The sequence below is a fragment of the Hirundo rustica genome, chromosome 15 (genome assembly GCF_015227805.2).
Source record: "Hirundo rustica isolate bHirRus1 chromosome 15, bHirRus1.pri.v3, whole genome shotgun sequence".
NCBI classification, from domain to species: domain Eukaryota; kingdom Metazoa; phylum Chordata; class Aves; order Passeriformes; family Hirundinidae; genus Hirundo; species Hirundo rustica.
Genome location: NC_053464.1, coordinates 12,785,299 through 12,798,782, shown reverse-complemented (window position 1 = coordinate 12,798,782; position 13,484 = coordinate 12,785,299). Strand labels below are relative to the sequence as shown.

At 46.0% G+C, this 13,484-nt stretch overlaps 1 protein-coding gene across 6 annotated transcripts in view; it reads right to left on the bottom strand.

Moving 5' to 3' along the window:
• Positions 1-13,484, bottom strand: part of SDK1 (sidekick cell adhesion molecule 1) — a 384,927-nt gene that overhangs the window by 24,438 nt on the left and 347,005 nt on the right. For all 6 annotated transcript variants that reach the window (XM_040078744.2, XM_040078745.2, XM_040078747.2 and 3 more), the window contains 5 exons: positions 8,933-9,048; positions 7,051-7,237; positions 6,180-6,317; positions 3,020-3,181; positions 1,774-1,899 (listed from right to left, as the gene is read on the bottom strand). In XM_040078744.2, the coding sequence (XP_039934678.1) occupies positions 1,774-1,899; positions 3,020-3,181; positions 6,180-6,317; positions 7,051-7,237; positions 8,933-9,048 (729 nt within the window). The remainder of the gene's footprint in view (positions 1-1,773; positions 1,900-3,019; positions 3,182-6,179; positions 6,318-7,050; positions 7,238-8,932; positions 9,049-13,484) is intronic.

The following is a 13,484-nucleotide window of genomic DNA, read 5'->3' as shown; positions in this document are numbered from 1 at the left end:
AGGGTTAATGCAGCTCAGACCTGCCTTGGAGGGACTATTTTCTTCCTACTCAAAAGGAGTGGGCCTCAAATCCTACATCCTTAGCCATGAGCTGTGAAATGTTTGTTCACATCCAACGGGGAGTCAAGGGGATGAGTTTCCAGCGTCACCACCTGCACGAGCTGGATTTCCAAACCTGCAGACAATCTGAACATGGGCTGCAGGTTTCCCCCTAAAATACTCTGACTCACAGAAAACCTCTCTGGGGGAAATGTGAGCTGCTAAGTGATTTTAAATGAACAGGTTTGGCTTAACTTGCTACCTAACAATGCTGTTAAAACAAGAAAATATTTTCTGCCTCTGAAGAAATAAGGACGGAACTCAAAAAGCTGATGTAGGTGAAATAGAAGCACAGCAGCGTCATGCCTCTAATTAAAAGCAAACTTGATCACTCTAGGAAACCCCAGTGCTTTGAGAAGGTATGTATTTCCCTTGCTTTTATTTTGAAAACAAATGTCAAGTTAAATGACAGAAATAATTGTTAGAATCAGAGCAGAGCCTCACTACAGAGCAAATTCTATCAGATGCAGGTATGGAAATCTACATCTTCTGAGATGACCTCAATAATTTTCTTACTGGTCTGGTTAAATGGAATTAAAATCATTGGTTTAAAATGCAACCTTACATTCAAGACACAAACAAGCAACAGGATCCTCCATATAATCAAACAGATAAGCATTCGTTTAATCAATATATAATCAAGCAGTGTGCAAGCACCTAGAAGTGAAGAAGAAAGAATCAACAGCCAAGATGGTGATGTCAAATATAAATCATGTCTAATTTCCTTCTGTGACAGAGTAGCAGACCTTGTCAATAGAGGAGAAAGAGCAGACATCATCTATCCTGACTTCAGCAAAGCTTTTGACTTGGTGACATTCAACCACAGCCCACGTGGAACAAGGAGCTGGTGGATGTATCACCAGCTGGAAAACTGTACCCAGAGAGTGGTGATCAACATTCCCTGTCAGAGTGGAGGGAAGTTATCAGGGGAGATTACACAGAGGCCTGGCTTTCCTTAGTGACTTAGTTCCCAGGAAATCTGTGCTGTTTGAATTTGCAAGGGGTACCGAGCTGCGATCAGGCTGCAGCATGCACTGGCTTTTAAAATTGCCTTGTCCAAGTGGGAGAACATTCTGGAAAAAAAAAAAAAAGCAGAGAGCAGCTTCACTAAGATGCAAATCCCAGCAGCAGAGGAGCTCTGAGAAAGAACCAAGAAAAACTGTGGTGATGGGGATTCCTTCCCCTCGCCTCAATGCCCTCCCTGCAGAACAAATGGGGGAAGAAATGTGCATGTGCTGCTGAAGCCCTGGCCCTATTATTAACATTAAAACAGTAATTAGCTGCTGTGCTCTGCTGCAGAAGGAGACAGATTTCTATCTGTGGTCCTCAAAATACAGCTCGCAAATACTTATTAGTCCTTGCTCATGAAGGATGCTATAAGCATTTAAATGAGTTTTAATTATTAACTATATTAGTTCATCTGTTGGATGATTTTCCTGTGATGTAGCACAGTGAAAGCCAGAGTAGTCGGGGTAATTTTCTGTGACTACTCCTAAAGAGGAGAAAATACGCTAAACCACGTAATAAACCAGTAACATCTTAATACTGGCTGGAAATACATTCTCTCACAAAATCCCATCACCTTACCAGGATGACAAACAACCTCTCCACTTCAGCAGGGACTGAAGGAAGGGAGCTGATGACATGCAACTCCCTGTATTTCCCAGGGCTTACCTGAGGGTCGTGCCTCTATAATGTAGCCAGTTGTGGGTTTTTCTCCCGAATCTCCCTCAGTCCATTGCAGCGTCAGCCCTGAAGCAGATTTTGTCACCAGGATTTCCTGAGGGGAGCCAGGAGACCCTGAAGGAGGAAAAGAGAGTAGCAAATGAAGGTGGCATTAAACTGCAGCACGAATTGCTTCTGCTGAGAGAGGGGAACAATTATCTTGCAGTGTTGGTCAACAAATATGCAACATAAACCAGCTCTGTGGGCTAATGACCTGATTTTTTCACTGGCTCCAGTGTCAGCAGTTACGTATCAATGGGGTTTACAGATCATAGAATCACAGAATATCCTGAGTTGGAAGGGACCCACTAGGATCATCAAAGTGGCCCTACAGGGGATATCCCCAAGGATAAGGTACCTGTGTTAAGAAGACAAGAGGAAAAAGGACTCTCATTTTATCCACTGCCACTGCTATTTCTCATTTCAGAGGTGAAACCAGCCTGTGAGGTTCATGGAGGGGTTCATGGGGACAGGCACTGCCCAGTGACTTGGGAAGATGCCACAGCCACGTTAGAAAGGATTCCTGATCTACACTTGGTCTCTGGTGTGGTGGGAGAGTCAGATCATGGAAGTGGGAAACAAAAAAAAATCAGAGCTGTGGCCACTGCACCGATGCTCTGTGATTTACCTGACAGGCTGGTGTCATTGGAGGGCATTTTCCTTGTTGGATTATCTGTTTATCAAAGTCACTGATCAAATAAGAAAACCAGCTCTTTGGGTACAGGCACTGAACCAAGCTGCCCTGCAGCTGCTCCTGACGCAGCAGGGAATCCACGGATTTCCTGTGCATAAGCCAATGTGTCAGGAGAGAACAATTGTAAATTCTTTCTGGTTTTGCATCCAGGAACCTCTGCTGGTTTCGGCAGCTACTCCAGTTCTGCCTCCCACCGCAGAGCCGTACAGTCAGAATCATGCACTGCGCTGTCAGGCTGCAGCTCAGAAATCCCTGGCTGGCCTGTTTGCATTGTGATTTATTCACAGTGTTTTGTTTATGCACATTAAGACTTCTAGGTTTCAGGAAGAACAAAAGGAAACGTGTTTTTCATGGCAGTTGTGAAACGCACCGAATCACGTCCCGTGACTCAGCTTCTGCTTGGAAATTCACGTGAAGCCCTGAGTGCACCATTCCTTACCGGTGCCATGTGTTTGCAGAAGTTACCTGGGACTTGTGATTTGCTTTTATAGTCCCCCTCACCTTCTGCTGGTCCAGCTGTGATGTTGGCTTGCAGTTCAGGTCCGTAGGCGATGGTTCGGGCTTGCACTCGGAATAAATAGGTCATGCCCTTGGTGAGATCCCGGACCTTCAGCCAGCGCTGCCAGTTCCCCTTAATGTCCACAGTCACCACCTTGCTCACCCCTGGAACAGCCACACAGATACAAAAATAAGAGGGAGTTTCACTGCAAAAACAGAAATCAAGTGGAGCTTATTACATCTAGATGGTAAGTAAAATCATCTAACAGTTTGCTAAGAAAGTATTTCTTACAATTAGCAGGAGTTTAAGTAGTGATAATAGGCAATTTTCAGCACTGATAAGTATAATTAGAGTTTAAGCCTGATAAGTGGGTACTGACAAGGAAAAAAACCTTACAGCACAACTGGGAAATTACCAAGAGACTACATGTAACTTCACTAATTATTCTGGGAGGAAAGGAGGAGGTAAACGAAGAGAAGTGCACATTCCAGATTGCTTCCCAAGCAAGCATTTCTCCGTTGCTGCTTCCCCAAATAACCTGCAGCATGGTCTGGAGGAGGAACAAGGGCCAGATTTGTTCCATCCATCTCCTCCTGCCATATCCACCATCCCCATGTGGATGCAGAGTGAAGGACGTGCAGCTCACGGGGACCCTGGGGCTGCAAATGCCACGGCAACAGGGGATGCAGCCAAAGCACTGGGAGCTCGAACAAGGCTGGAGCTGGGACTTGTGTTTTCACTCTTCTCACTCCCTCAGAATTTTTCTTACAGGGATCAATTAAAATCAGAGTTGTTCCCTTCACCAAGGTTCATAGCTGGCTTCACCTCCAGGTTCTCAATGTTGCATAAAGGACCGAGGGGCAATGAGTGGTTTGGAAACAAAAAATCTGGCTTTCGCTGAAGTTTTCTAGCCAATGGAAAGAATTTTATTTATAAAAGATTTCACAGAATAAAAAATTCAAATTCAGAGAATGGTTTTCTGGTGGGTTTTTGGGTCTGTATATGCGCATTTCAAACCAAGAAGGTAGGAAGGAGGAGGTTTTTCCCACTAGAAACAGCTGCTTGCTAGTTTATCTTTCCAAAAAACGCAGAAGGAAGATGTTTGCAATCCAGATGATTATTTTATGCAAATCAAGATGATGCTTTCAGTTTTAATCACTTAAATAAAGAGTAATGTCCAAGCAATTTCTGTTCAAAGCTTTCTCCCAGATACAATTTATAACTCAGAGAACCTTTCCTTGGCTAACGAGGACGCAGTAAAAGTGCTCCCTCCTTCCAGAGGTGAACTATTTCATTTCTCTGAGACAAATCAGGAGGTATTTGTCATTTTCAAGTTATGTTCCAAAAAGAAAAAAATAACACCAAAACTGCTGAAAAAGGCTCTGGGGCAATTTTGTTGTCTATTATTGTGTAAAACATAACAGTGTAAAGCTTAAACAATAAAAGGTCAGGCAGGGATAAGACTGTGCTAAAGAACAGATCGCTGCTGGAAAGATCAGAAAAATGGGCAGGTAACTGGTGGCTGGTGAGTGGGAAGGCAGAAGGTGTCACCATGGGAGGACTCAGCCAAAATCAAGGATGGGTGGAAATTCAAAATATGAATGAGGAAAGCTCCAAAAGAGGGTCCAGCCCATCCAGGTTGGGGCACTGCAGTGCTGACATGGAGGAATGTGGGTTCTAGACCCACTTAAGAGCTGGACTTGATGATCCGTGTGAGTATCTCCCAACTTGGAATATCTGTGAAAATTATGGCCTCAAGGAAGGGATTCTTTTCCATGGCAGGACAATAAATATGCTTGCTGAAAGAAAAATGTTGGCACAAGAGAAAATGATGGGTAAAGACTGGGAAATAAATTTAGACAAATATTTTGCATCTGAGGAAGAGCCCTCCATAACCTTCCTGCTGACATCAGAAATCTTCCAGAGGGGAAGGAGAGACAAGCTGGAGTCAGGGGCAGCACAGGCAGAGGTGGGGAAGAGAAGAAAAGGCGACAAAGGTTCTGAAGGATGTGAAGTCAAATCCATGCAGAGAAAACGTGATCTGGCACTTCCATATTTTCAGGGGGAAAAAATGTATTCTTGAATGTTGTGTAGGGAGGAAATGCCCGACCAGCCAAACCCCCTGCCCACCCTGTGTACATTTCTTGGTCAGAATTAGAAATGCTTCCTGTATTAGCTCTTTGTGCTCAGACCTGCCAGCTGTAAAAGCTGACAGTGCTTTTATTCTGGTGTTTTCAGTACCGGGTTTAACTTTCTCTGTGCATGAGACACGGATATTCAGACAATATAGATCATTATTCCTTACAGGAGAAGCAAATACATGTGATTGATATCCTTATTTCTTTGGAAAAGAGTTTAAAATGGATTGGCAATGGCTGAAATTACTCTCCCTGCTGTCACGCTGCCAAAGCTGGACATCCTATTGAACTATTGGCAATCTACCAGGAATATAAAAATATTAATAAGGCCATCCACAAACTATGTCATCTTTTCTAATTCACCTTTGGAACGAATTTACATTTGTTTTTAGAGAAACTGCCAAATCCTTCTCTGTTGCTGTTCTGGCAAATTAATGAAACATTTGTGGCCAGCACATTGTTGTGGTTTAGCTGAGCTCGCTCTGGTGCTGGGTTAAAAGCGCTGCCTGAAAACTCCGTGTGAGGAGACACAAGCACGTCCCTGCGCTGTTGTCCTCCCTGTCACAGCAGAGGCGCTGCCAGTGGTGACACCAGCACGTTTGGTGCCTGGGCAATCTCTGTGATAACACAAGTGACACATGATGTGATTAAGCAACACAAATGTGCCTGACAGCTATTCTGGGATGGAGCCCACTCAGCAGTTTCGAAGGAGACAATCAGGCACTCCCAGGCTGAGCTTCCTCTTTGCCCAGACCAGGTAATGATGGCTGTAAAACGACTTCGAATCACACAGACTATAGTTTGTGCAAGAAAATGAGAGGAGACAAGACAAAAGCTATATTCCCCAATATTATGGCTCGCTGAAGCATTTTGGCAAAAGCGGAATTGTTTTATTTACCCTTTGCCACCTGGCTTCCCTCGGAAAACGGCAGAGAGCAAGTAGGAAATTGGGCAGAGATGAAAGGTCCTGCAGTCCTATTGTGTCATTTCCCCATGAATATGTATGATCAGAGGTCTTTCTTACCCTGGACAGGAGCCAGAGGCTCGTAGACGACTCGATAACCCTGCAGGACTCCATTTGCTGCTGTTGGCTCGCCCCAAGACACGTTGAGGGTAGTGCAGGTGATTTCAGAGAAGGCCAGGAAGCTGGGAGCACTGGGTGCTGGAAGGATTGCACACAGATTGAATTGCAGCAGTCAATCTGATATACATATATATTATAAAACGTTGCTTTATTTGCCCAGCCTAAATCTAAAGGAAACAAGCTGAGAATGGGATTTTTCAGTTGCATCCAAATGTCCAACTGTAATCAGTCAGAAATGCAGCCTGCCCTAAAAATACAGCCAGTCAGCTGCAAAGCTGAACCTCCACAGCAAACAGGGAGATAGGGCACGGAAGGGAAGGGCCCTCAGGAGGGTGCTATGGGAGCCGCCTCCTCTTCACAGCCACCACCAAGGGCATTGCCTTCACCCTGTGCCAAACACTCCCAGCACATCCAGCACAGGGACTGTTCAGCCTGACTGGGAGGCGGCTGATCCAGCTTTAAAAAAAAAATAAAAAATAGGAAGGAATTCTAAAAAGCATTCTAATTGTCTCACAGGACCATCAACTTTCAGGCACTAGAGATGAGTTCCTTCTGATTTCAGGTGTGGCAGCAGGAACCAGAAACAGAGCCACAGACTGTTTCCTTCTGGACCAGCTTAGCTTAGGGGCTGGCCCTTCTGCCTCTCATTTCTCATTTCAGCTCTATCACTCCCTTTCTTCACACTCCGCTCATCTGATGCTTTTTTTTTCCACTTTCAAGACCTCTCTAACGCAAATCCACACAGCACTGCCCTCCTGCATGCCCCCTTTTCCCTGGCCTGTGCCCAGGTGAGCAGGACGAGGTCCCGTACCTGCCTGGTGCGTCCTGCCCTGGGCGGGGCTGCTCCGGGGGCCGTCCCCAGCCGCGTTGAAGGCGGAGATGCAGACCAGGTACTGCGTGTGGCTCGTCAGGTTCTTGAGCCGCACGCTTGTCTCGGGGAGGAAAAGGACCTTCACCTTCTCCGTGTCGTTCAGAGCGTCGCTCTCCCAGTAATAAATCTGTTGGGGCAGCGAGACAGGATCCCAGCATTGTCAGGGTTGGAAAAGCCCTCTAAGATCATGAGTCCAAACATCTACCCCCGGGTTTGCCACGAAACCAAATTCCCAGCTCCCACATCCACTCGCCTTCAACACTTCAAGGCTTGGTGATTCCACCACCTCCCTGGGCAGCCTCCTCCCATGCCTCTGACCACACTTTCTGGGAAAAAAAATTTCCTGATATCTAATCGGAAACTCCCCTGGCACAACTGAAGGACATTCCCTCTCGTCCTGTCATGTGTTTTAGTATATCCTACACCTAGAAAATGTCTGGCCACTGCAGCTACAAAACAGCCAGAAAGACAGCACCTGTCTTGTCCTGGACTCCTCTGTTAGTCGGGATACTCAGGTTTTTCAGCACACGCCAAATCTTTTCCTGAGCGAATTCCCCCGAGTCCAATGACCACGTCGCTGAATACATCACTCAAAACCAGAGCAAAGGCGGGAGAATATGGCTCAATGACAGCAGGTATGAGCTGCCAAGGTTCAGTGAGGAGAGGTCAGTTTAAACACTGCCTGCAATGCAAGTTGCCTGTCAGAACTGGCATCCTGACACACCCTGATGGTCACTAACTCCCCCCTGTACACACACAGCAGTCACACCACTGGTGTGCACAGCACACCCTGGAAAATGCCCTCCTGAAGAGGGTAACAAAGAGTCTCCCAAAAAGTTCCTTGGGGTGCTTTTCCCCCTTCTTCCATTACATAATTTTTGCCCTGATGCCATAAAATTAGGCTTCAGAGAAGTGGTTTCCAAGTGGAAAATTGGTGCCAGCCCTACTTATTGGACAGGCCTGGCAGTGAGAGCATTACAACAGGCCAAAGCAAGCCAGAGAGCTGAGAGAACAAGCCAAGGCAAGACTCCACCTTGGCCGTCCAAGCCAAGCTGCTGAAGCCATCTATATACGTACAAAAGGGAAAGGACAGGGATTGATATATAAGGATGCTTGTTGCTGCCAAGAAGGGATGCCAGATTATTCACACTGGCTTGGCTTTCCTTCACTTATGGAGCTAAATTCATGGGGAGAGGCAGAGCCAGACACTGAACCCAAGCCAAGCTCTAGTGTTTGTAGACTTGCCCATTCCCACTCTCTGAGGGTCCATTCTCATGCTGGAGATGCTGAGCAGCGTGTCTCTGCAACGTGCTCATCTCCTGCAAACCAAACGCAATTAATGCTCTGATTTAATTTTGTTAAAGTTAAGGAACTGAAGCAATGCTTCCAAAGTCTGACCTGGCTCAGGCTTCCAGCTGGGAGAAAGTTCTGCTCTTCCTAAAGGCTTGTAGCATTTGATGGAGGGAAAGCTCGGTTAATTTTCTTCAATACCATTTCTTGCCCCCAGCTCTTGTGTATCTGTGTTGCTTTTTGGAGCAGATATGTCGCCTGCATAAGTGGAGCTGCCTCCTTATCTGCATTCCCTGTTTCCCCATGCTCTCCTCCATAAATAACAACACTCTCTCCCTTTTCTCTCCTTCCCCCCTCCCAATCTCATTCTCTTTCTTTTGGTCCTGGGACTTGCTGCTGCTCCCTGCCGCAGCCTGAGCACTGCTCTAATTTGCCTTATGCGGCGAGGGCGACTGCACCTTGTAGAGCTCTCTCACAAGTAAATAGCAATGCCAAGTAAGATAAATGAAAGCAGTAGGAATGGGAGGATTGCCTTGTAGCCTTGGATGATCCCGTTCTGGCTGTCGGCAGGAGGAGGGTCCCAGGTGAGCTCCAGCTGGCTTGCAGAAAGGGAGTTCACTTGGATGTTCTGTGGGGCCAGTGCCGGTGCTAGGGAGGAAGGAGGACAGAAGAATTAACAGTGACAGGCAGAATTAGCTCATATCCAGGTTTTAGGGACCCAGGACAGACTCTGTTTATGCCACAAGTCAGCAACGAGCCAGCCCCGGGGTATCTGTGTCATTGGGATGTATCGGCACAAGAGGAGTGAGGAGCAGCTGAGCCTTGGGACGTGGTTGTGCTGTGCTCCACACAGGCTGGCTTAGACACTGAATCAACCCAATCCAGCCAGCAGGAAATGAAAGGAAAATTTCCTGCTCTTTGGAAAAGAAAGGAAAATTTTGCCTTGGTTCCCTGGTAGTTTGGGGCTCACCTTTGGCAGTGGCCGGTGCTCCTGATGGACTGTTCCTGGTGAGCAAGGCAGCCCCTGCCACCACCAGCCCAAGTGCCACTCAGCAGCAGGACTTTGGGCCAAAATACTGCCTACAATTACCTCCAAACCCAGTCAGCTGCCAATCAATTCACTAATATTTTATGTATGACAGAACGACTTTCAGTTTGCTACTACGACTTTTTGCTAGCTCTGCTTTGATTACACCTCCACACGCGCACACCGGCCCCTCTTTGGCTCTTGATGGCATTTTCTTCTTTGCATTGTGCTGGGCTAGAAAACCAATCTTTGAGTGCACCTGGGTCACTCCATCCCTTCCCTTTGTCAGGATCCAACTTGGTGCAGGTGGATTTTCCTCCCCAGTGGCTACTGAGGATGCTCTGTTCTCCAGACCTGCTGTCTGAGCCTCCGGCAGGTTTTAACAAAACAGCTCCTGTTCTGCTCACAGAAAAGGTGCCCAAGCGTGTCCTGGTCAAACTCCAGAAGTGGGGAGGGAAAGGCAGGGCAAAGGCTACACTTCTCCTTCCTCTGTGCTCACGGTGCCACAGCCTTCTGCCAGACCCTCTGAGAAAGTTGTCTCTTTTCTCTCTGCCCCTTTCTGGGCCATAAATAGAAGTGATAAAATATTCACCGCTTGCACTGGATAGCCCCGGTTAGCTGCTCCTCTGAAGATTTCTTTCTTAAGAGAGAATGACCTTCATAAGTCACACTTTTCTACCAATACTCCCTCCCCCCAGAGTTATAAAATAAAAAAGTAATTAACACCCACTCAGCCTGACACCAACTATTTATTTTGTTCTAACTGTGTGGTTTCCATATTATCACTGCCCACCCTGCCGTTAATGGAAATGTTAATAACCAGCGCCAGGTTGTTGTGACAGATGCTTGGGCTCATTATCAGAAATTCTTATTTACCGCTCCATTAAACGACAGAATCGCACAAAAAAACAATTCAATCAAAACTAACTGGAGGAATTTTAACAGCCACATTAATAATCCAAAACATAAATAAAGTTAATGTCTTTTGCATGTTTGCCATCGGCAACTCTATTGCAAAATTATTGCTATACAATTAAAACGTGAAAGGTAAAATTGAAAATAGCCTTTATCCCAGGGCTCAGTTAAAACCACTTATTTATTGTGGTGATTTTTTTTTTTTTTTTTTTTTTTTGTTTTGTTTTGTTTTTGTTTCCTTTGTGGCTGGATGGCAAATACAAGAGGTGACAGTGACCATCAGTAAACCCCAGCTTGGTCACAAGGGTGCACTCGTCTAATTACTGCCCTGCCTTCTGTGCTCCTCGCTTGGCTGGATGCCCTTAGTGCAAGGGAGAGCTGTTATGGACCAAAAGCCTCAAGATTTTGAGAATTTCACAGCACAAACCATAGCGTGAGGCCAAACTGATCACAGAGAGCAAAGCTGAAAACACATCCCGGGGATCTGCCAGGATGACACACTCAGGGAAACAGGAACGTGTACAATCAGAGGAAAATGGATTGCTTTAGCAGAGTATTTCCTTTCTAAGGAGTGACACCACTGTCTGTCCTGAGCTGACAGCTTCACAGTGCTCTCCACACCCAGGTCTGAAGCAGCACTTACAAGAGCATTTTTCTTTGGATGCCGTGTGCCAGCCTGGAACAAATCCTGCATCTGAGAGGCAACCATCAGAGGAGACGGCGTGCACAACCCACTGCCAGAAAAACACTGCTTTTCCTCAACCCCTTCATGCAGCACTTCTCAGTGGTTAAAACCTGCCAGTGATAGCTCTGCACCGACACACTTGCTACTGGAGCTGCTCTTTTGCTGGCGCGGCGGTGGAAAATTTGACGGGAGGAATGAAAAGAAATGTGTGGAAAAAGACATTCCTCTTCACTACCCCAGAGCCTCCAGGAGATGCAAATTGTTGTGTTTTGTGCCCTGTGAGTCTGTCCCCCCGTTCAACTTCCAAAGGCTGATGCGTTCCTCCCTTCTAAGCACAGATGTCTTGTTGACAGCGAGGGACAGCAGAGTGCTGCTGATGCTTGATGTGGCTCTGTGCTGACAGCACGTTGCATTAAGGGTGAAGTGAAATACTTCAAAAAGAAGGGAACACATCCCTGAAGACCCCACCTGTTTGCAACCCCAGACCATTCCCTGAATCGTATGGATAGCCTGTGCCAATAAAAGCAAGTGCATTTTAAAGGTGAATTTGAAAGGCTTTTTTACCTTCTAGGAATGCACTTCAAGATTACAGAGCTTGGAATTTTTCATGGCTGTTGAAATCTCAAATACATAAAAAGCAAGGTTAAAGCTGCATACCTCACACTCTTCAGGTGTTAGTGACATTATCAACCATATCAGGAGCAGCGCAGACCCCCGAGGGTCCAAACACAGCTCTTGGCAGGGGGAAAGCATTTCACTTTCCCTGAAAAAAACATCTGTGTAGTCATGAAGTCCAATTCTGCGCACGTATCCTGCCTTAGAATCTCATGCAGATATTTGTAAACATTTCTTTTCTTATCTGATTTCAATTTACCTTTGAGATTGTCTCCTTGAAGCTCTCTCTCAGCCAAAATGTACAGAGAAAGACTGAGCAGGTTGTACAGTAATTAGTAACAAATAGCAACAAATATGGGCTGGGCTGCTGTTGGCAAGATCACGTAAAGACAACAAATCTATCCAGAAACGTGGTGAGAGTGTCAAAATCAGCCCATAAATAAAGTTACACATCTAAATCCACATTTAAACATATCACTGCCCTCATTTCCCAGCCGCGCTGAGCAGCCTCTGCTCGCACTGCAGGCAATTTGAGCTTGCAAATGCTTCTAACCTTTAAAGAGAAGGTGCATTAAATCCCCGGTGGCCTCCCTGCTCCAGAGCTCTGTGCTCTGCAGAAGATTCACCTCAGCTCTTCTCTCTTGGGATATTTGTTCTCTGAGCTGTGTGGCACCCAGAGCTTTCCATCAGCATGGGACTACTCGTCCTTTTCCCAGTGACAGTCGCCACGATGCTCTGTGGCACAGGTAGGCTACAAATCCTTGCGGTTCATTGGCAAGCTTGAAAACTGGTTCTGTGAAGCATTCCTCGCTGCTCTTGTATCTGCTCCAGTTCCTGGGGAGCAGAGAATTTCTCCTCTCCTGGTTTTCTACTTGTTTCTGCAGTGGCAGTGTTAGCAGCAGGACATTCACAGACAAGTTTGGGACAAGATTTCCTGGTACTGGCACGCCATTTAAATAAACACGCAGGCCAAAAACGAGGAGAAAAATGCAGTGAAAGAGACTGAGGGATTTCCTGTGCGTCAGCTTGATCCCAAACAATCCCAAGCAAATTTCTGTTTTGTAAAGACCTCTGATCCTTTTCTATCTAGCAAGTGTTTCCCTCCCAGCTCTTCAAAGCATGACTTGGAGAACATGCCTGCCTTTATTCCCTCGTAATCAATATGTTTGCATTTTGGTGTTAGCACATAGAGGCCAGATTCTCATTGCACAATGTGCTACATAAAAACAGAACAAAGACACAGCTCCAGGCCTCAAAATCCTCTAATCTGTCTCCACATTACAATGGAGGGGTGGTTGCAGCATGTTCTGAGTATCAGCTCTAATTTTACCTACCTAGTGATCAACAGCCAGGGAGAAGGCACAGCAATATTAGTGTGTGCTGATGGTGAAATCTTGCCAGAGCCTCCAAAGTTTACACATTGATTCCTGGCACACAGAATCATGGAAAATAGGGCTGAAAGGGTTTGGAGAGGACTCAGACATCATCCTCCTGGGCCACACTGGGATCAGATGTCCATGTAATCTGAATCACTGACTTCTTTCCAGATTGTGCTGTCATTCCCGCACAAACTCTGCCAGCACCTCTCTGCTTTAACAACTCTTAAAATAGGAGTTTGTGTAATACCCATACTTTAAAAATAAACAAAATAGGCATATCTGTAATATAACAATAACTCAAAAAATAACTCTCCTATTATTCTTTTGGATGCCTAACCTAAACCATCCTCACTGTATTGAAGTTATATTCCCGCAGTGACATGGAGATTGCTTTTTCTTCAGCTGCAGCCACTGCCTAAGTCACAGCGCAGATAAGCGACAGTTTAGTGGATTCTAAAGCCAA